Source organism: Ranitomeya variabilis, chromosome 6 (assembly GCF_051348905.1).
Source record: "Ranitomeya variabilis isolate aRanVar5 chromosome 6, aRanVar5.hap1, whole genome shotgun sequence".
Classification (NCBI taxonomy): Eukaryota; Metazoa; Chordata; class Amphibia; order Anura; family Dendrobatidae; genus Ranitomeya; species Ranitomeya variabilis.
The window spans coordinates 127,111,764-127,135,034 of record NC_135237.1 but is presented as its reverse complement, the minus strand read 5'-3'; the positions used below and the strand labels follow the sequence as shown (position 1 = coordinate 127,135,034).

The 23,271-nt window shown below is 44.1% G+C and overlaps 1 protein-coding gene across 4 annotated transcripts in view; it reads right to left on the bottom strand.

Annotated features, from left to right (window-relative positions):
• Window positions 1-23,271, bottom strand: part of CNOT10 (CCR4-NOT transcription complex subunit 10) — a 136,052-nt gene that overhangs the window by 73,646 nt on the left and 39,135 nt on the right. For 2 of the 4 annotated variants that reach the window (XM_077268972.1, XM_077268973.1), the window contains exons 6-9: window positions 21,477-21,545; window positions 9,932-10,074; window positions 5,531-5,620; window positions 5,267-5,350 (exon numbers count right to left, since the gene is read on the bottom strand). In XM_077268972.1, coding sequence (XP_077125087.1) covers window positions 5,267-5,350; window positions 5,531-5,620; window positions 9,932-10,074; window positions 21,477-21,545 — 386 coding nt within the window. The remainder of the gene's footprint in view (window positions 1-5,266; window positions 5,351-5,530; window positions 5,621-9,931; window positions 10,075-21,476; window positions 21,546-23,271) is intronic. The other 2 variants (XM_077268974.1, XM_077268975.1) reach the window with 1 other exon arrangement.

The following is a 23,271-nucleotide window of genomic DNA, read 5'->3' as shown; positions in this document are numbered from 1 at the left end:
TTCCCATGGATGTCCGATGGAAGTTAAAGTGAAGCAGCCCATCAGCCGTTGGCATACTGATGTTCCTGGTATTCCAAAAGATCAGTAAATTTATGGGGCTCCAGTAACAACTTATTTCCCAAACACCGATCCGTATATTCTCTAGTGGCTATGCCAGGTACTGGAGCGCCTAATCATTTACCAGGCACAGCCACATGTATCTGTAGTGGCTACGTCTAGTACCGCAGCTTCCAGTAGCTCTGTCCCATTCAAGGCAACATAATGCTCCAAAACCTAATCAAACAAAAAAGGATCTAATAAACTGAACATTGTGCTTGATAAATTAAGAAAGGGTTTGTGAGTGTCGCTGCCCCTTCAATCATCTGATCAGCAAGAATGATACGATGTGGAACTCCATCATGAGTACACTGATACCCCACATATGCGGGTAAACCATTGTTTGGGAAGCTGGCAGGGCTCGGAAGGGAACGAGCGGCGTTTGAATTTTAGAGCGCAAAATTGTCTGGAATGGACAGCGGATGCCATGTCAGGTATGCAGTGCCCCTGATGTGACTGAATAGTGTAAACTCCCCACAAGTGACCCCATTTTGGAAACTAGACCTATCAATGAATGTATCTAGATGTGTGGTGAGCACCTTGAACCCTCATGGGCTTCACAGAAGCTAATAACAGAGCTATGAAAATGTTTCCCACCAAAATGTTTTAACCGCAATTAATTAATTTTCACAAGAATATCAGTAGAAAATGAATCCCAAAATTTGTTGTGCGATTTCTACTGAGTGTGCCGATACTCCATACTTTGGGGAAAACTAATGTTTGGGAGCACGGAAGGGCACGGGAAAGGAAGGAGTGACGTTTTGAGAGCCCCTGATGTGCTGAAACAGTGGAAACCCCCCACAATTAACCCTGTTTTGGAAACTAGACCCATCGAGGAATTTATCTAGACATGTGGTGAGCACCGTGAACCCAAGGGGCTTCACAGAATTTGACAACGTTTAACTGTGAAAATGGAAAAAAATATATATTTTTTTTTACAAAAATGTTGTTTTAGTCATTTTCATGAGGCTAGCAGGAGAAAATGGACCCCAAAATATGTTGTGCAATTTCTCATGAGTACACAGATACCCCATATGTGGTCGAAAACTACTTTTGAGGCACAGTGAGAAGCTCAGAAGGGAAGAAGTGCCATAGTTTACTGGAATGGCTTGAAAGTGCCATGTCACATTGGCAGAGCCCCGGAGGAGCAAAAACAGCAGAAACCCCATAAGTGACCCTATTTTATTAACTACACCTCTCAAATTAATCTAGGGGTGCAGTGAGCATGTTGACACCACATGTGCCTCACAGAAACGTATGGGTATGTGAACACGATTTGCCTGCGGATCCGTAGCGGATTGGACGCTGCGGATTCGCAGCAGTTTTCCATCCGGTTTACAGTACCATGTAAACCAATGGAAAACAAAATCCGCAGTGCATATGCTGCGGAAAATACCGCATAGAAACGCTGCGGTTTATTTTCTGCAGCATGTCAATTCTTTGTGCGGATTCCACAGCGTTTTACACCTGCTCCTCAATAGGAATCCGCAGATGTTAAAACGCAGGTGAAATCCGCACAAGAAATGCTTGAAATCCGCATGTAAAACGTAGTGCATTTTACCTACGTATTTTTCAAAACCAGAGCGGAAAAATCCGCCACGTGGGCACATAGCCTATACCATTGGGTAGTGAAGTAAGAATAATTACATTCTTAACACTAGGTAATTTATTTTACCATGACCCCATGGGTGTTTTCCAGAAACAATCAGTAGTGGATGGTGCCCAGTGAAAATTGCAAACTGCCATTGTATTGCCCAGTACGTTATGCCCAGCTCATGCTTCTGGAGACATGCACCTGTAAATCAAGCAGGCTCTCTCATCAGTACAGAAGTGCCAAACATGTGGGCGCTAAATGTGGTTTAGGCACAACAGGGCTTAGAATAGCGAGGGGCATTTGGGAGTCCAGAATTAGCTACATTTCTTTTGGGGGGCGAGAAGCAATAGTACTTTTCCCGAGGCTTTGTGCTACCAGTAACGTGGTAGCCCCCTATATTTCTGTTAACAGATGACAGACCTGAGTGGGGACTTGCTTTTTTGTGGATTGAGTTGAAGCTTTTATTGAGAACATTTTACATAAAATTTGGGATTACATTTATCCAGAGCTCTATGCTGAGCACTTACTTTGGGGTTTCCAGCTAAATCTTCGAAAGACATAATTCAGATGAAACCCCCGGGGGATCCATTCACTATAATGGGGCAGCAGAGTTACTCTGGACTCCCCCTGGCCTCTGTTCAGCCGTGGCAGTTTTTTCAGAAGTGCACAAAACTGTGGCACTTTTATGCAATCCTAAAAAGAGACACCGCCGGATCACAGGTAAGACTGTGTCCACAGTGCCTCCATCTGCCTCACTATAGGGAATCTTCTGCTGGAGGTTCCACCTGAATCATGTATTTCAGAGATTTACTTGGAAACCCCGGTGTAAGAGCTCAGAGTGCATGATAAATGTGAGCCAAGCCTTACTACAGTCTTTGGGAGGCAAAATGAACAAATCAACAGCAGGAGGAGAATTAGTTTCATTTATATTTTACGCCCTTCCTCGTGCGGTATAACTGATTAGATCACATTATATTTGGGGGTCGCTGCAATTACAAGGATACTAGATTTACATAGTTTTTTATGTTTGCTGCTGTCACATACTAAAAGATGCTTCTTTAAAAGAAAAAAAAAATTGTTTTTGTATCGCCATATTTTGAGCGCAATAATTTTTCCATATTTCTGCCTAAAGCGATTTGATGGCTTGCTTTTTGCAAGACAAGTTAACTTTTAATTGGTGTCATTTTTGGTCACGTCGTCTTTTTGATGGTCTTCTGTGATTGTGCTCTGAAACAAGCGCCTTAGATCATGCTATGTGCATGGCTTAATGGGCTTGCCGTAGCCTGTTGACCTGGAGCCCCCTCCCTCTCTGCCTTCTAAACACTGCGATCAATACTGATCACAGCATTTGGGGGGGTTAAACTTCTGGAGGCAGTGTTGACACCCCTCCTGGCAGTGAGAGTCGGGTGTCATCTATCATGTTAGCTGAACACCCAGCGGCGAGCGCCTTGACGTATATATACCTCATTGGTCGGGAAGTCCTTCCCTTCCATGATGTATATAGATACGCCAAATGTTGTGAAGGGGTTAAATTGTAACTGTTTTAATTTTTACTTCATAAATCAATACTGCACATGAAAATAAGTAACTTTATTATACATCTTATCATAGAAATCTGCTTCTTTCTTGATCCATCATTATAAAATTCTCAGTTTTGATGTCAATTCTGTGTTCAGTGAAGACTTTCCCATTACGGAGATAAGAGATGGCGGCTGCTACTCAGGAGATTCACTGTAGATGGGAGGGAGGAGCTCCCTCCTATCAGTAAGGCTACTTTCACACTTCCATTGGTACGGGCCCGTCGCAATGCGTCGGGCCGACGTACAGATGGACGCTGTGAAATAACTGCAAGACGTGGGCAGCAGATGCAGTTTTACAACGCAGCCGCTGCCCATTCTGCAGTCCGGGGAGGAGGGGGCGGAGTTACATGGAACTTTTTTTGTGTGCGTCGTGGCCGCCAAAACACGACGCATCCGTTGCACAATGGATGCGACGTGTGGCCATACATCGCAATGCGTCGCTAATGCAAGTCTATGGAGAAAAAACGCATCCTGCAGGCAACTTTGCAGGATGCGTTTTTTCTCCAAAACGACGCATTGCAACGTAGGCCATAAGACGGAAGTGTGAAAGTAGCCTAATGGGAAACGGTCTTCAATGAATACAGATTTTACCTCAGAATTGAGAATCTGATAATGACGGATCAATTCTGGCAGAGAAAGAAGCAGATTCCTCTGATGAGATATCACACAGTTGCTTAATATTAAGTGATAGACTCCAAAGAGTCCTTCATTGAGACTGTTGTGCACAACCCCAGCCTTAATGAACTGCCCCCGCAGGTCCGTCCTTACTTTATATTTCACATTCCTTCTGAATCCACTTCTAGCTATAACATAAAAAATACCCTACCGTGAAGTTTTGTTTGTTTTGCTGTGCATGAAGCCAAGAAACATTCTTACATCTCCTTTCCCTAATAAATATGTACCGTATATACTCGTGTGTAAGCCGAGTTTGTCAGCACATTTTTTTTCGTGCTGAAAATGCCCCCCTCAGCTAATACACGAGTCACGGTACAGATAGCTGGAGGGGGGCAGCGGAGCAGCGGGTGCCAGAAGCCGGCGCACACATAATACTCGCTTATCTGCGCACCCTCGGTGCTGGCACTGCATCTCATTCCGGCCTGAACATGGCCCTGCTCATTAAGGTAATGAATATGGACGCATCTCCATTCCCATAGTAGTGAAGCGCATGTTCATTACCTTAATGAGCGGTACCAGTGATCGCTCGGCAGGAAGAGCGGCAGGCAGACGCCGCAGGCCGGAACGAAATGCAGTGCCAGCACCGAGGGCGCGCAGGTAGGTAAGATGTTTTGTTTTTTCAATAGGAAACATGCACACAGGGATAGGGGATAAGGAGGCATGCATACAGGGACGGAACTGGGAGGCATGCATACAGGGACGGAACTGGGAGGCAAGCATACAGGGACGGAACGGGGAGGCATTCATACCAGGACAGGGAAGGCTGAGGCATGCATACAGGGATGGAACTGGGAAGCATGCATACAGGGACTGGACTGGGAGGCATGCATACATGGACAGGGAAGGCTGAGGCATGCATACAGGGATGGAACTGGGAAGCATGCATACAGGGACTGGACTGGGAGGCATGCATACATGGACAGGGAAGGCTGAGGCATGCATACAGGGACAGGGAAGGCTGAGGCATGCATACATGGACAGAACGGGGAAGGGAGGCATGCATACAGGGACGGAATAGGGGAGGGAGCCAACCAATATTTCTAATGACACCCATGGCCTGCTTGGGTAAGTGAATGAGTCAGCAACTTTGTGCTCCATCACAACTCTTAACAGTATGGGTGTCTTGGGAAGACAGATTCTGCTAACAACGTAGCAGACAAGGCAGCCCATGAACAGACAGGCCCTTCTGGCATTTGCCAGATGGCCAGTCCGGCCCTGCTCGAGTATATATGGTACATATGAGAATTGATTACTAATTCCATTTACTTTTTAGTCGTCTTAGTACCAAACTCTGGAAGTGTTTAGCATATAATTTACTCACATTTCCAGATGTGTTCATGACAGACTTGATCTCCCTTTTGCAGGCTTTCAGAGACTTCATCTGAATGTACGCCCGTACTTTGCACTGAAGGTGAGAGCAGGACATAAAAGCAGTAAGAGCAGGTAACAGCACCGAGCACCCGCACATGTCTCCGGGGTTATTAGTAGGCGGTTTACATTACTGCCCGGAGTTATACTATATACAGACATGTATCCATAAGTTCTCAATCCTAATGTTGCCTTTTATGAAACCTGATGCTTTTACCTGATGAATTTTGGACTTTGCAGGTTCGAGCTGAGCGCCTCCCTCAGACTTCATGTTCAGGGCTTCTTTGTTGTTGCTGTTATTATTTGTCTGCAAATATAAAAAATAATACAAATGTTTTAGGATTCTAAATCAGGGAAACGTTCTACAATAGTATTCAGCTGTACAGTGCCCCCTCACTCTGGGTTTGTGCAGGCTCTATGGCAGGGTTCCCCCACCTATGGCTCGCAGCTGTCTGCTTCCTCAGCATGTTAGTGTCAAACAGCCAGGAGCCTGATGAAGATGAGGAGGAGCCATGAAGAGGTTCAGGTTGCCTCCTCTTTGCTGGTGACATCCTCTCCCCGATGAACACACTGCACTCAGCACTGCGACGCCGTCACACAGCAGTCACACAAAAGAGCGCAGCGCAGAACTTACAAGGGCTGTCTCCATGGCTTACCCAGTGAGTACTGTAACCAGCCCATGCAAACACAGACTGCTGCCAGCAGCAGGAGGCTGGACCATGACATCTAATGCTGCTGACGAGCAGTCACTGCCTGTGCGGCCATTACTAGCACTCACATGGACAGCACAGATCCCCTCCAACCACCATCAGTTCACTAAGACAATGGTATGTCCCTCACCGTGTGACTGGATAAGCAGCACATGTGGCTACTATACTACGATGAACAGCCCCAAACCCATTATATTAATCCCTTGCCAGTCACTGACAGTGGGATTTAACACGTCTTGGCAGGGGGGCACATCAGCTCCCATCGGAACACCTGTCTCTTGATCATGGCGGCCAATGAGTTGTCATGACAGCGGGGGTCCTACTGATCCAAACTTAGACTGACATATGAATCATACCGCCCAACCATCCCTGATCCAGAGAGACTGTACTGAATTTGAGGATCTGTCTCGCTGGAAGTAGCTTGTCTTCTCAGGACAGATCCAGCTGAATATAACGTTGGAGCAGGGAACCATCACATCCTCCTCCACCGCTCAGTGACTGGAGATCCGGCCAGGACTCTTTGGTGTTTTGATCCCAATTAGTGATGAGCGAATATACTCGTTACTCGAGATTTCCCGAGCACGCTCAGGTGTCCTCCGAGTATTTTTTAGTGCTCGGAGATTTAGTTTTCATCGCCTCAGCTGAATGATTACATCTGTTAGCCAGCATAAGTACATGTGGGGGTTGCCTGGTTGCTAGGGAATCCCCACATGTATTTATGCTGGCTAACAGATGTAAATCATTCAGCTGAGGCGAAGAAAACTACATCTCCGAGCACTAAAAAATACTCGGAGGACACCTGAGCATGCTCGGGAAATCTCAAGTAACGAGTATATTCGCTCATCACTAATCCCAATATGAAAAAACTGCTATATGTATGTTTTATTGTCATGTGACATTGTCACATAACCTACAGGTCCTGGCAGGACATTCAGTCTCTGAACAGACTGAATAGTGGAGGAGAGATCCAATAGCTAGGCAGCGGAAATGAGGAGAAGGACACATGCAAAGTGTGTGTATGCTGATGTAACAGAGCTGTGTGTACACTGAGGGAACACCACACAGTGGGGATCATCATACTGTATGTGGGGTACGGTGGGGGCCATAAAAATGCTACCATACTGTGTGGAGCATTATTTCAATGGGGGCGCATATAAAGGATGTTAAGGGTGAGGTTAGTTTAATGGTTTGGCATAAAATAAAAATTGTCGCAGTATGTGTCCTTTTTTATCTTTCCTAGTTGGGAGATATGTATATCCATATTAGATTGTCGAATTCGGGAGTGCCACAGATACTCGGCCTGTAAAACACAGATGACTGAATTTGGCAAAAGGTCTCATACATCCATATATCACAGTCTAAAACCACCATTTAAAGGCGTTTTCCTACGAACAAAAGTTCTCTTGAATCAATACAACTTGGAATAATAATAATAATAAGTTCCACAATTGGATGTGTTAATTAAAAATGTTCCTGTGCTGACAATGTTATAAATGTGCCCCTGCTGTGTACTGTGTCATGGCTGTGTCTGACCGTACAGGAGCATGGTCTGATCATAGCATATCTCCTGGGCAGGAGAGAATACAAAAGAGTATACAGACAGGCCAGCACGGGATCACAGCTGAAACATCTCACTAACTTTTTAGAAAATGTTTTACTTTAAAGAAAATTATTTGCGAGCCTGTAATGTCTCTATAGTATTTTTTTCTTTCACCCACCCCCTGCCCAGGAGATGTGGTATGATCAGACCATGTTCCTGCACCATCAGACACAGTCATTACACAGTACACAGCAGGGGCACATTTATAAGATTATCTCAGCACAGGGACAGTTGGAAACAATAGAAAAAGTAGATTACACGGTTGTTTTCTTACTTCAAAGATGGATGTGGTCATAAAAAAAAAAGAAGCTCAAACCGAGTACAAAGTTAAAGGAAGTCTATCATCACAGACTGACCGTACAAACCAAGCACAGGCACTGGGTGCACCCTTAATGTGGCCAAGCCATTCATTGCACCTTTTCACCTACTTGTTGTGCTTGACCCCCTCCCCTTTGATTGATAGCTCTGGCTTTATAGAGCCAGAAAAGGGTAGAGATGGATGGAAAACAAGTAGGTGGGAGGTGAACTTACTAAGTGGGTACGGAAAGTATGTAGACCCCTTTCAATTTTTTACTCTTTGCTTCATTGCAACCATTTGGTAAATTCAGAAAAGTTCACATTTTTTTCTCACTAATGTACACTCTGCACCCCATCTTGACTAAAAAAACACAGAAATGTAGAAATTTAATATAAAAGAAAAACTGAAATATCACATGGTCTTAAGTAGTCAGACCCTTTCCTCAGACACTCATATTTAAGTCACATGCTGTCCATTTCCTTAGGATCCGCCTTGAGATGGTTCTACTCCTTCATTGGAGTCCAGCTGTGTTTAATTAAACTGATAGGACTTGATTTGTAAATGCACACACCTGTCTATATAAGACCTCACAGCTCACAGTGCATGTCAGACCAAATGAGAACCATGAGGTCAAAGGAACTGGCCAAGGAGCTCAGAGACAGAAATGTGGCCAAGGTTACAACAGAATTTCTGCAGTACTCAAAGTTCCTAAGAGCACAGTGGCCTCCATAATCCTTAAATGGAAGAAGTTTGGGACCACCAGAAGTTTTAAACTGAGCAATCGTGGGAGAAGAGCCTTGGTGAGAGAGATAAAGAAGAACCCCAAGATCACTGTGGCTGAGCTCCAGAGATGCATTAGGGAGATGGGAGAAAGTTCCACACAGTCAACTATCCCTGCAGCCCTCCACCAGTCAAGTTTTTATGGCAAAGTGGCAGAAGCCTCCTCTCAGTGCAAGACGTATTAAAGCCCGCATAGTGTTTGCTAAAAAAAAAAAACACATGAAAGACCCAGACAATGAGAAATAAGATTCCCTGGTCTGATGAGACAAAGATAGACCTTTTTAATGATAATTCTAAGCGGTATGTGTGGAGAAAACCAGGCACTGCTCATCCCCTGCCCAATACAATCCCAACAGTGTAACATGGTGGTGGCAGCATCATGCTATGTGTGTGTTTTTCAGCTGCAGGGCCAGGATGACTGTTTGCCATTGAAGGAAACATGAATGCGGCCAAGTACAGAGATATCCTGGATGAAAACCTCTTCTAGAGTGCTCTGGACCTCAGACTTGGCCGAAGTTTACCTTCCAACAAGACAATGACCCTAAGCACACAGCTAAAATAGCGAAGGAGTGGCTTCAGAACAACTCTGTGACTATTCTTGACTGGCCCAGCCAGAGATCTGACCAAAACCCAACTGAGCATCTCTGGAGACCTGAAAATGGCTGTCCACCAACGTTCACCATCCAACCTGACGGAACTGGAGAAGATCTGCAAGGAAGAATGGCAAAGGATCCCCAAATCCAGGTGTGAAAAACTTGTTGCGTCATTCCCAAGAAGACTCATGGCTGCACTAACTCTAAAGGGTGCTTCTACTGAATACTGAGCAAAGGGTCTGAATACTTATGACCATGTGATATTTCAGTTTTGTTTGTTTTTTATTAATTTGCAAAAATTACTGCATTTCTGTTTTTTTTCAGTCAAGATGGGGTGCAGAGTGTACATTAAAGAGAAAAAAATTAACTTTTTTGAATTTACCAAATGGCTGTAATGAAACAAAGAGTGAAAAATTTAAAGGGGTGTGAATACTTTCCGTACCCACTGTATATTTGACCATGCCAAGAGTGGACAGAGCACCAGAACTTGGTCTGAACAGTCATGTTGTGCTGACATATTCCCTTTAATGTTTTGGATGCCGATTGAATACTGTAGTCTTTGGCTCCATCTATGGCTTTGTGACTCCATCGTGATCGCATAGTAGAATTGTAAAGTGGAACTGGTGTTTAGACTCACCTCATTTTTACCATTTTTATTATTGTTGCCCTGCAAGATCATTTTTTCCAGTACCACCAGAAGGTGCAAGGCCTTTTCTGTTTGGTAAGTTAGAAGGTAGAGGTCAACCAGCAAAAAGCATACCGCATGTGCAAATTTCTCTTCTGAAATATAAATAGAAAAAAAACACAAACACACATATATAAAAAAGAAAATTGTTAAGCTGATAGACTTGTGCAACTAAGGAACAATGAACAAAAAATAAAATCTATGAAATTCTTATTAGTCTCCTCTTCTCCTTCAACCCAGTTTTCTCTCACATTCCATGAAAAATGATACAGTGAAACCTCTCTATAAGACCAGCTCTTTGAGATCACCCTTTCATCCACATCAGATTTCAAAGGGAATCTGACAGCGGATACAAGCTGCCTGTGGATCGGGCAGCAAGTATCAGACACTGGCTGCGTAATCTCAGCCAAATACGTTTGACTATGAACCACAGAATCTGCATACTGGCCATCTATCATTTGAAGACCATCCTCTTCCAAGATCAACACTTTTTGAAAGCAGTTTTCACTGTACATACAAAGATCTCTACATGATAGGTCACCATCATTCTCACGATCATGTCAAGGAAATAACTGGCGGAAGAAGGAGCCTTCCCCCTCACAGACTTCAATAAGAGGCTACTAATGTTAGACCACCACTTTTGCCAAGTCCATCTAACATCAGCCAAACAAAATGGAAGAGGTGAGAAGAAAATTAATTTCGATAGGATTTGGTCAAGGTTGATTCAAGAACCGTACAGTAAATCCTGGACTGAAGTGTGGGCAACCCACAAATCATACTAAGTCTAATCCTGAAAAGTTTCTTTTGAAAATATTTTTTTTTCAGATAAACCTGTAAGAGCTTACCAATAGGTCGAACAGATAGTCATACAAGCCAAGTTAGGAGCAGTAACAATTGTGTGAAGTCAGTAAAATGCAATATTGCGCAGACAGCTGCCTACCTCCGCAAGAAATACAACAATGTCCTCCTATACTGTAATCCTGCATTAGTGAGCGGTGCGAGTATATGCCCCCGGTGACGGACACACATGCGTACTCAAATGTATGATTTTATGATTGGTTTAACATGAGGTTGGCTTATCTTAGGGTCTTAAGTGTCTTTAAAATCTGTTAGGCAACAAAATTTGGCCAAAAAGTTATATCTAATAGAACGAAGCAAGTTTATTGTCAGAACTCGGGGACAGCAGGGCGACAATCCTTGTGGGAGTTGTAAAGGCAGCCATATTTGTTGTCACACAGCGCTCTGAAGCAAATGCCCATAGAGGAGGTCAGGCTATAAGGAGAACGGCTAAGGACAAGGGAAAGCAGCAGTGAGAGAGAGTGTGTGAGAGAGAGAGTGTGTGTGAGAGAGAGTGTGTGTGAGAGAGAGTGTGTGAGAGAGAGTGTGAGAGAGAGAGAGAGAGTGTGAGAGTGTGAGAGAGAGAGTGTGAGAGAGTGTGTGAGAGAGTGAGAGAGAGAGAGAGTGTGAGAGAGTGTGTGTGAGAGAGTGAGAGAGAGTGAGAGTGTGAGAGAGAGTGTGTGAGAGAGTGTGTGAGTGTGTGAGTGAGTGTGAGAGAGAGTGAGAGAGTGTGTGTGTGAGTGTGTGAGAGTGTGTGAGAGAGTGTGAGAGTGTGTGTGAGTGTGTGTGAGTGTGAGTGTGAGAGTGTGTGAGAGTGAGTGAGAGAGTGTGAGAGAGTGTGTGAGAGAGTGTGTGAGTGTGTGTGAGAGTGTGTGTGAGAGTGTGTGTGAGAGTGTGTGAGTGTGTGTGAGAGTGTGTGAGAGAGTGTGTGAGAGTGTGTGTGAGAGTGTGTGTGAGAGTGTGTGTGAGAGTGTGTGTGAGAGAGTGTGAGAGTGTGTGTGTGAGATAGAGTGCGTGTGAGAGAGTGCGGGTGTGAGTGCGGGTGAGTGTGAGTGTGGGTGTATGAAAGTGTGAGTGTGAGAGCGTGTGTGAAAGTGTGTGTGTGTGTGAGAGCGTGAGTGCGTGTGTGTGTGTGTGTGAGAATGAGAGAGTGCGTGAGTGTGTGTGTGTGTGAGAGTGAGTGTGTGTGTGTGTGAGTGTGTGTGTGAGTGCGAGTGTGGCTAGTTTCCAGCATGCACAAACACATGCTAAGGCTACGTTCACATTTGCGTTGTTGGGTGCAGCGTCGGCGCCGCAACGCAAAACGCATGCAAAACGCACCTTTTTGTGACGCATGCGTCCAATTTTGGCATGATTTTTGGCGCACAAAAACTGCATCATGCAGCGTCCTCTGCGCCGACGCTTGCGCCAAAAATGACACAAAACGCAAGACAACGCATGTCCATGCGCCCCCATGTTAAATATAGGGGCGCATGCGCCGCTATGCGTCACCGAACCTGCGCCCAACGCAACGCAAATGTGAACGTAGCCTAACACAGCGTTTTAATATCTGCATCAGCTTACGAATGATGGCAAAAAAATGCTGCGTGTGCATGTGTTTGTAAGCGTTTTTTTTTGCCTGCGTTTGTGTTTTTATGGGCATGCGTTCGATATTTCCTGGAGGGCGTGTGTCAATTGGCTCCTGGACATGCGCAGTCCGACGTACGCATGCGTTCCCATAGACAGTAACGCACTCATCCGCATGCGGATATTTGACAAATTTTTGACGCTTCCAAAAATGCAACGTGCTCGCCGGACCCCACCACACACCGAGAAACGATGCATGTGTACGCATCCGCAGGCGAACGCATGTCCCTGCGTAGACCATGTTAAAGATATGCACACAGGACGCATGCGGATTTGTGCAGATGAAACTCTGCGTCAGACGCAAATGTGAAACCAGGCTAAGAGTGTGTGTGTGTCAGAGAGAGGGTGTGACAGGGGGTGTGTGTGTCTGTTTAATTTTTTTTTTATTATGAACTTTGCAAAATGTGTGGAGGGTTTATGTTCTGGAGTTGAAGACTGCTGTAGATTTGCGAGTACAAAGATTACGGTCAGATTTTTAGATAAAATAGTGGCAGCTTCCAAGCTGAAGCCACCAGAAGGATGGGACAGTCACCTCTTTCAGACGCATTTAGTTTTTCAAAGCCTGAAGCAGCTAAAGAAATTACTAAAGACATTACGACATTGTTGTGCATTATCCTCATTATTTTTTATTCCTTTTTTAGAGCCATTTCAGGCGGAATCCACCTGAAAAAGATGTGGTGTGCACATGTCCTAATACTTCATCCTTTAAGAAGATACATTGTAACAAGACATATGAAGAATGTCTGGGCAGCACATTACAGAGCAGAAGCGGAGACGATTAAGAATTGTTTTATGAGAAGACTTAGTATGACTTTTGTTTTATGCACTGACATCTGTGCCTACTCTGGGGCTATGGCATACGTGCGGACCTTAAAGGGGGTGGTTTGGGTACACTGCTCAGAGGGCATGCATGTGTCCATTTGGCTTTGGATTCATGGATTTTCCTGGACTGGTTTTGGGAAGCCATATCGCTTTTCCAGGACCTTTGAGCCATCAGTAACGTGGAACACCTCCCCCTCTCAACTTTTTTGTACGACAGCTTGTTTTTTGCAGGATGGGCTCATGTTTTAAATGGTACCACTTGGGGTTCTTGATATTTTATCACTTTTTTTCTGACTTATGAGAGAACACAAATTCAACAATTTTTTTTTTTAACACCTTTCATGGTGTAGTAAAAGTGAGAACTGCTTTATTTTCTGAATTAATACTACTAAAGCGATACTAGATTTACATAGAAGGAAAACCTGTGTCTTTGTACTTATGTACACTAAAAACACAAAAAATAATGTTTTTGCATCAACGTATTCTAAAAGCTGTAATTTTACACTTTTCCATCGACAAGAGCTGGGTGAGATCTTGTTCTTTGTGAATGAGTTGACATCTCTTCTTGTTGATACTATGTTGGGTTTTACTTTTACAAAAAAAAAAAAAAAACACTAATGGCAAAACATTTTTCTTTGTTTTTTTTATTTATTTATTTAGGGGGTGAAGGGTAGTAAGAAGTAGTAGGTTGCCTGCTCTTTCAGTTACAAAAAGGAGTAATGTCCAACACTAAAGCACCACTCCAGCGTTTTTACAGTTGGAGTGGAGCTTTAAATGTAAGTCCTCTACCCCATGTCTCATACTCACCTGGCTGCTCCATTGTCTGCTGGTGCGTGTCAGAGGTCACTTTTCAATACAAGGCTATGAGAGCTTCGTTCTGAAACTACTGTCACAATATGACACCACAGGACTGAAGTGCTCTCAGTAAGAGGTGTAGCCGCCGGAAGGAGAGTATATGACCGGGGGCAGGGGACTTTCATTTAAAGCACCACTTCAGCACGGAGAAAAAACACAAAACGCTGGAATGGTGCTTTAAGGGCTTAAAGTTATCAAACTCCTATTGTTTTAAAAGTAGCTGTCGATTTTAGAAAGAGAAAAAAAAACAAAAAACTAAAAAAGTCAAAACCACTCATTTATGCTTTCCTCAATGATCCAGCAATGCTCTTAGTTTTGTTTACCTGTAAACAGCAAAGGATCACAGCAGTAATGTGCGGCCTACTGTAAGCAAAGACAGAGCACTGGTGGAACATCAGGGCTAGATTAAGAGGGGAAGGGAAAAGATTTGCAGGGGGTGTTTCTTTTGTTAGTTTTAGGGTATGTTCACACGTTCCTGATTTCAATCCTTTTTTTTCAGGACTAAAAACCGCAGCTCTTGGCAGAAAACGCAGGTGCGGTTTTTGGTGCGTTTTGGTGCGTTTTTTGATGCGGTTTTTAGTGCGGTTTTTTATGCAGTTTTCTCTGCAGATTGTCTGTTTGACACAAATAAAGCTTTAACTGCAGTGGGGGGGAAAAAAAAAAGAAATGATGTAATTTCCTTGTCCAACCCTTTTCTTCTTCCATCCTCCATTTTGGGACTAAACACCAAAATGAGTGGACGTGTTTTGAATGACAGCGCTCCGCAGAGTGCTGAGCGTAGGCCAGATCACAGCCCGCGGATCCAGCTCTATCCAGCTATTTAAGTCTACGTTCACATTTGCGGTCTGCGCCGCAGCGTCGCCGCATGCATCATGCGCCCCTATATTTAACATGGGGGCGCATGGACATGCGTCGCACTTGCGTTTTGCGCCGCATGCGTCACTGCGGCGCACGCGTCCGGGCGCAGAGGACGCAGCAAGTTGCATTTTTGCTGCGTCCAAAATCAATCAAAAAAAGGACGCATGCGGCGCAAAACGCAGCGTTGTGCATGCGTTTTGCTGCGTTTTTGTTTGCGTTGTGCGTTGCGCCGACGCTGCGGCGCACAACGCAAATGTGAACGTAGCCTAAGTGCCACGTATTACAGTGCCACGTATTACAGTGCCACGTATTACAGTGCCACGTATTACAGTGCCACGTATTACAGTGCCACGTATTACAGTGCCACGTATCACGTATTTAAGTGCCACGTATTTAAGTGCCACGTATTTAAGTGCCACGTATTTAAGTGCCACGTATTTAAGTGCCACGTATTTAAGTGCCACGTATCACGTATTTCAGTGCCACGTATTTCAGTGCCACGTATTTAAGTGCCACGTATTTAAGTGCCACGTATCACGTATTTAAGTGCCACGTATTTAAGTGCCACGTATCACGTATTTAAGTACCACGTATCACGTATTTAAGTGCCACGTATCACGTATTTCAGTGCCACGTATTTCAGTGCCACGTATTTAAGTGCCACGTATCACGTATTTAAGTACATCTTCCATGGAGAACAGACACATCCAGAGATATGTCTGCTCTCCACGGCTGCAGCAACACACTGACAGGAGCCATAGTTCCTGTCGGTGTGTCACTGCGCATGCGCGAGCGAGTTTACCGGCGGTCATTGACCCCGGCACTCTCGCTTAACGGCAGTGCTGCGTGGGAAAGTTCAACGCAGCTGTACTGCCGTTAACCGAGACGCCGGAGTCATTGAACTCCGGAACAGTACGCGATACACTGCTAGGAGCTTCGCTCCTGGCAGTGTATTGCCGGAGAGCAGCCGATCGGCGTGGGACACTCGTTTTATGGATTCTGCGGACAGGGAGTATGAATTAGATTTTTTATTTTGGGATTTTTTCCTGGAGGATCGAGGGCTTCGCCTACCAGTGTGCTGTTGGTGAGTATATACTCTATGTTATGTGTTGTATGTACTGTACTGTGTGTCATGTATGTGTATTGTGTGTGTTTTGTGTAACTTTACAACTGTGCTAAGTCGCCGGACACAGGGACAACTCTCCCATCCTAATACCGGATGGGAGTAGTAGTCCCATATGGCGACTTAGCACAATGGTGGCACTAGCGTCGCATGGGGACACGCACGCACACACACACACACACACACACACACACACACACACACACACACACACCAAATCAATCAAACAGCCGACAGCGATCCCCATGCGACGGTATGCCTCCATGTCTCTCCGCCCAAGCACTTCCGCCCACGCACTTCCGGCCGCTTCCCCGCACTTCCTGCTGCAGCGGTTCTGCACCACAAACCGCAATAAAACCCGCAGATATATTTTTGATCTGCGGGTTTTACTGCGGGTTTGACCTCACAATGGAGGTCTATGGGTGCAGAACCGCTGCTGTTTCGGACAAAGAAGTGACATGCTCCTTCTTTTTTCCCGCAGCTATTCAGCGCGGCTTTTTTTTTAAATTCAGGATCATGTGCACAGTGGTTCCTGTTTTCCATAGGGTACATTGTACTGTACCCTGCATGGAAAAAAGCGCACTGTGTGAACATGGCCTAATTATATTAACATCTAATTTTAGTCTCATAGAAAGAAAAAAGAAAAAACAAAATAAATAAACAAATGTGTGTATACGTACACTCACTGGCCACTTTATTAGGTACACCATGCTAGTAACGGGTTGGACCCCCTTTTGCCTTCAGAACTGCCTCAATTCTTCGTGGCATAGATTCAACAAGGTGCTGGAAGCATTCCTCAGAGATTTTGGTCCATATTGACATGATGGCATCACACAGTTGCCGCAGATTTGTCGGCTGCACATCCCTGATGCGAATCTCCCGTTCCACCACATCCCAAAGATGCTCCACTGGATTGAGATCTGGTGACTGAGGAGGCCATTTGAGTACAGTGAACTCATTGTCATGTTCAAGAAACCAATCTGAGATGATTTTAGCTTTATGACATGGCGCATTATCCTGCTGAAAGTAGCCATCAGATGTTGGGTACATTGTGGTCATAAAGAGATGGACATGGTCAGCAACAATACTCAGGTAGGCTGTGGCGTTGCAACGATGCTCAATTGGTACCAAGGGGCCCAAAGAGTGCCAAGAAAATATTCCCCACACCATGACACCACCACCACCAGCCTGAACCGTTGATACAAGGCAGGATGGATCCATGCTTTCATGTTGTTTACGCCAAATTCTGACCCTACCATCCGAATGTCGCAGCAGAAATCGAGACTCATCAGACCAAGCAACGTTTTTCCAATCTTCTACTGTCCAATTTCGATGAGCTTGTGCAAATTGTAGCCTCAGTTTTCAGTTTTAGCTGAAAGGAGTGGTACCCGGTGTGGTCTTCTGCTGCTGTAGCCCATCTGCCTCAAAGTTCGACGCACTGTGCGTTCAGAGATGCTCTTAGGCCTACCTTGGTTGTAACGGGTGGTGATTTGAGTCACTGTTGCCTTTCTATCAGCTCGAACCAGTCTGCCCATTCTCCTCTGACCTCTGGCATCAACAAGGCATTTCCGCCCACAGAACTGCCGCTCACTGGATTTTTTTTCTTTTTCGGACCATTCTCTGTAAACCCTAGAGATGGTTGTGCGTGAAAATCCCAGTAGATCAGCAGTTTCTGAAATACTCAGACCAGCCCTTCTGGCACCAACAACCATGCCACGTTCAAAGGCACTCAAATCACCTTTCTTCCCCATACTGATGCTCGGTTTGAACTGCAGGAGATTGTCTTGACCATGTCTACATGCCTAAATGCACTGAGTTGCTGCCATGTGATTGGCTGATTAGAAATTAAGTGTTAACAAGAAGTTGGACAGGTGTACCTAATAAAGTGGCCAGTGAGTGTATATATATTATTTACAGGTGCTTCTCACAAAATTAGAATATCAAAAATTTAATTTATTTCAGTTCTTCAATACAAAAAGTGAAACTCATATATTATATAGAGTCATTACAAACAGAGTGATCTAGTTCAAGTGTTTATTTCTGTTAATGTTGATGATTATGGCGTACAGCCAATGAAAACCCAAAAGTCATTATCTCAGTAAATTAGGATAATTTAAAAAAAAAACACCTGCAAAGGCTTCCTAAGCGTATAAAAAGGTCCCTTAGTCTGTTTAAGTAGCTCCATAATCATTGGGAAGACTGCTGATTTAACAGATGTCCAGAAGGCAGTCATTGACACACTCTACAAGGAGGGTAAGCCACAAAAGGTCATTGCTAAAGAAGCTGGCTGTTCACAGAATGCTGTATGCAAGCATATTAATGGAAAGTTGAAAGGAAGGAAAAAGTGTGGTAGAAAAAGGTGCACAAGCAACTGGGATAACCGCAGCCTTGAAAGGATTGTTAAGAAAAGGCCATTCAAAAGTTTGGGGGAGATTCACAAGGAGTGGACAGCTGCTGGAGTCATTGCTTCAAGAGCCACCACACAGAGACGTATCCAGGACATGGGCTACAAGTGTCACATTCCTTGTGTCAAGCCACTCATGACCAATAGACAACACCAGAGGCGTCTTACCTGGGCAAAGGTGAAAAAAAACTGGACTGTTGCTCTGTGGTCCAAGGTGTTGTTTTCAGATGAAAGTAAATGTTGCATTTCATTTGGAAATCAAGGTCCCAGAGTCTGGAGGAAGAGTGGAGAGGCCACAATCCAAGCTGCTTGAGGTCTAGTGTGAAGGTTCCACAGTGATGGGGAGCCATGTCATCTGCTGGTGTAGGTCCACTGTGTTTTATCAAGACCAAAGTCAGCGCAGCCGTCTACCAGGAAATTTTAGAGCCCTTCATGCTTCCCTCTGCGGACAAGTTTTGGCACCTGTTCACACTGCCAAAAGTACAAATACCTGCTTTAAAAACAACAGTATCACTGTGCTTGATTGGCCAGCAAACTCGCCTGACCTTAACTCCATAGAGAATCTATGCGGTTTTGTCAAGAGGGAGATTAGAGACACCAGAAGCAACAATGCAGAAGCGCTGAAGACTGCTATCAAAGCAACCTGGGCTTCCATAACACCTCAGCAGTGCCACAGACTGATCGCCTCCATGCCACGCCACATTGATGCAGTAATTGACGCACAAAGCCTCGATCAAGTAGTGAGTGCATGTACTGAACATACATTTCAGTAGGCCAACATTTCAGATTTTAAAATCATTTTTCAAGCTGGTGTTATAAAGTATTCTAATTTACTGAGATAATGACTTTTGAGTTTTCATTGGCTGTAAGAAATAATCATCAACATTTACAGAAATAAACACTTGAAATAGATCACTCTGTTTGTAATGACTCCATATAATGTAGGAGTGTCACTTTTTGTATTGAAGAACTGAAATTACTGTAATTAACTTTTTGATGATATTCTACTTTTGTTAGAAGCACCTGTAAATAAATAAAAAAAAAAATAAAAAAAAAAAAAAATATATATATATATATATATATATATATATATATATATATATATATATATATATATACACACACACACACACACACACACACACACACACACACACATACATACATACACACACACAGACATACATACAAACATGTGAATTTTTCATAGCAATGCATGATGTTATTTTATACATATTTAAATATATAAATAGTGGGTGTTTCATTGATATTCATTCATCCACAAACAAACATGCAGCTCACTGTAGTTCTCAGTTGTATGAATTGTCTTTTCCAGGTGACCTATGTGCTCTTATATTATCTATTAAGAATATGGACAAAGCTGAATTTAAAGTGGCACCTGATATTACGCTGGCTCCTATGATAATAGCACATGTAAAGCACCACTCCAGTGCTTTTTTCTATTGTACTACTGGAGTGGCGCTTTACATGTAATGCCCCTGCCCCGGTCTTATACTCACCTGTCGCCTTCATCCTTTTCCAGCATTGTTCCTGCCGGCAGCACCAGTGTTTCATGGAGCGCACTGGAGGTCACTTTTCAATACATCTCTGTGACAGCCTTGTTCTGGCTATCAGACTTGCACTGAGCTCTTGAGAAGTAGCTTCTGACGTCAGCTAGACAGAAGTTAAGGCACAAGATGGTGCAGTGGGACCTGACCGGCATCGGTAAAAAGTGAAGCCACTGGAAGGTAAGTATAAGAACGGGGGCAGAGAGCTTACATTTAAAGTGCCACTCCAGCACTGAAGAAAAAAAACCCTGGAGTGGTGCTTTAAAAAGCCAATAGCTCCCAGCTAGACAAGGCAACCATGTATGGACTATGAGCCATTAGCGTCTCCCAGAACAACATATTGGAAGCCCTATCTCATCTGAAGTTGTTTTGGAATTTCAAAATTAGAAGCTAAAACTAGAAAAAGCCCATTAAAGGCCTTCTCATGAGTTGTAAACCTCTAAAAGGTTTCATGCTTACTAAATAGTTCTTTACAAGTTATAAAGGCAATACATATGCATGCACCCACAGTTTACACATTTGTCCTATTAGCAAGATTTTAAGCTTGTCACAGCAGCTGCCTTAAGACATTCCGCCAATTGACACTTTCATTTTAGGAATTTCCATACAGAAAGGAATAAATGCCATATTTTCTGGATGGGGGTGAAAGATACTCCACACTGAATAAAAAACAAAAAACCCAAAAGGCTTCTTGTCCCATTATTGCACACAAACTGTGCCATAGCTGAGTGATGTTATGACAAACAAACAGCCCTTTAAAGGGAACACGTCAGTCAATTAATGATGTCCAAACCGTGGCAGAAGGAACCAGCGCCTGGTTGCACTATAGGAAGAGATGAGACTAGTCCGTCACCATGCCAACCAGATTCTCCCAGCGCCACTCTAGTTGACGGACAGGTTTCTCCCATGTATGTACATAACCAGAGACCTGTCAATCACATGGAGCGGCGTGGGAAGAAACCGGGCAGGAGAAGTGTCGGGCTAGTCTTGTCTCTTCCTTACCTCCTTGGCTGGATCTATGCCGCTATGTTTTCTCTGAAATGATGGTGCGATTCAGATAAGAACATGCCCGGCTGTAATTGGATTTGTGATGACCACGGTTTGAGAATCATGAATCAACTGACAGATTCCCTTGAGTTTTCCATGAACAAATAATAATCTACCAATAAAGTTTAGAAAAAATATTCCCATAACAAGAATCTAAGACTTAAGAATCTATACTATAGAAAACGTTTAGCAGCCTCAAATCTTGCTAGTATGGAGAGATGAATGTGCATTCTTTCAGAGAAGAGAATGTTTCCCACTGGATGCGTAACCACATGCGATCCTGATCGGTTTACAGTTTCCACTGGACCTTAGAGGGAAGGGAGGAAAAAAACATCAAAATGTAAAATGAGTCTTCACCTCGTCTGCATGGTGTAAATGGTCCTTTACAGCTTTGGGGCGATGTTCTGGGTATTCTCAGAGACCTACCTAAAATATTAGTGGCAAGAAAGCATGATGGAAAATATGGTGTAGACAAAATAGAAAGGTTTGAAGACTGACAAAACCAATAGGAAACGGATCACACAAAAAACATTATTCCTGTTGATGTGTATCTTTGTATAAAGGATATTAGGACCTGCCACCAGTGACCATGGTGATCGCAACATTACAACGATCCAGATATGAAGGCCAAGAACATACCGTCACAGTGGTGGGCCTGGTACCTGAAGATCGTAGCATGCTGTTTAACGGGGCTGCCCTAATAAAACAAGTTATCATCTATCCATGGCGGGGGTCTGACCGCTGGAACCCACACTAACCGGCAGAATGGGGAATTTTTAATCCTTGACAAGGAACTTTAACTCACCATTAAAAATGGTGCAGCAGGTTAGATGCCTGACCACTGCTCCATTCATTATTTTGGGGCCGCCCCATGGAAGAAAAATAAAAATAGGGCAGCACTCAGCAACCCCATAGGGAGTGAATGGGGCAATGGTCAAGCATGTCTACTGCCGATTCATTCTAGCAAGGGATAAAAATTCTGATTATCGTGCAGGTCCCAGCGTTCTCACCTATCCTGTGGATAAGGGGTGACTTGCTTCATAACAATCCCTTGTGGACTCTTCTGCAAACAATGAAAACACAATAGCCGACTGGCTTTTTCTGTATAGGTCTATATAACATGCTATAGACATATTTGTTACTTTTTCTAAGCAAATGAAACACTTACCTATCCAGAGTTTGAAGGGCACCTGTGACACACACGACCCGAGAGCTGCAGGCAGCAGGTTAGAAAGCTGAGCGGATTAATACATAGTTTACTGGGAAACGATTCGGTATAATGTAAGGTTACTGTGCACTTAGGCGGTCTTACTCAATGATTGACAGCCACCGAGTGTAAAGAGGTTTTCCAACATGGTGAAACTGAAGATTATCCTAAGGGCAGGAGCAGACGACAGTATTTAGATAATCGGTTCATTATGCACACCACACTCAGATCTGAGTGTGATCATAGCGTGATCCGATTCTCTAAGATGAGAAGATAGAAAAAAAACATTTCTTTATCTTCTCCATTCTGACATGTTCATGGAAATCAGACTGCACAAAGATATCACTGGAGATTCCACGCACTCACTGACTGGCATGGCCGAGTGATATGCGAATATCAGATCAAACTCGGGCATGCAATGACTTTCTTCGGACAGGCTAAAGAGAAATCCGGCAATCTGATCACAGTCAAACCATTAATAGGGTCATCTGCAGGAGCCTTTAAGACTAGTCATCAATATCTTATCAGTGGGGTCAGACACCTGGCATCTCGACTGACCAGTAGTGATGAGCGCCAGTGCTCGTTACTTGAGTTTGCCTCAGGTGCTCTGGTACACACCGAGTATCGCGGGTGCCATGTTCTAGGCCCTGTGGCCAGCGGTTGTTAAGACAGCCACAAAAAGTGGGGAATCCCCATGTTTCTCAGGCAATCCTCGCATGTTTTGTGGCTAACAGGCGTGAAATATGAGGCCACATGGACTCGAACATGTCACTCGATCACCCGCGATACTCAGTGCATACCTGAGCACCCTAGAGTAACTCGAGTAACGAGCACTGGCGCTCGTCACTACCGATCAGGTGTTTGCAGCACGGCCAGATAAAACAGAATATGGAGCAGAATGCCATCTAGGTTTTGCAGATCAGCTCTTATTGAAATAATAGCAGG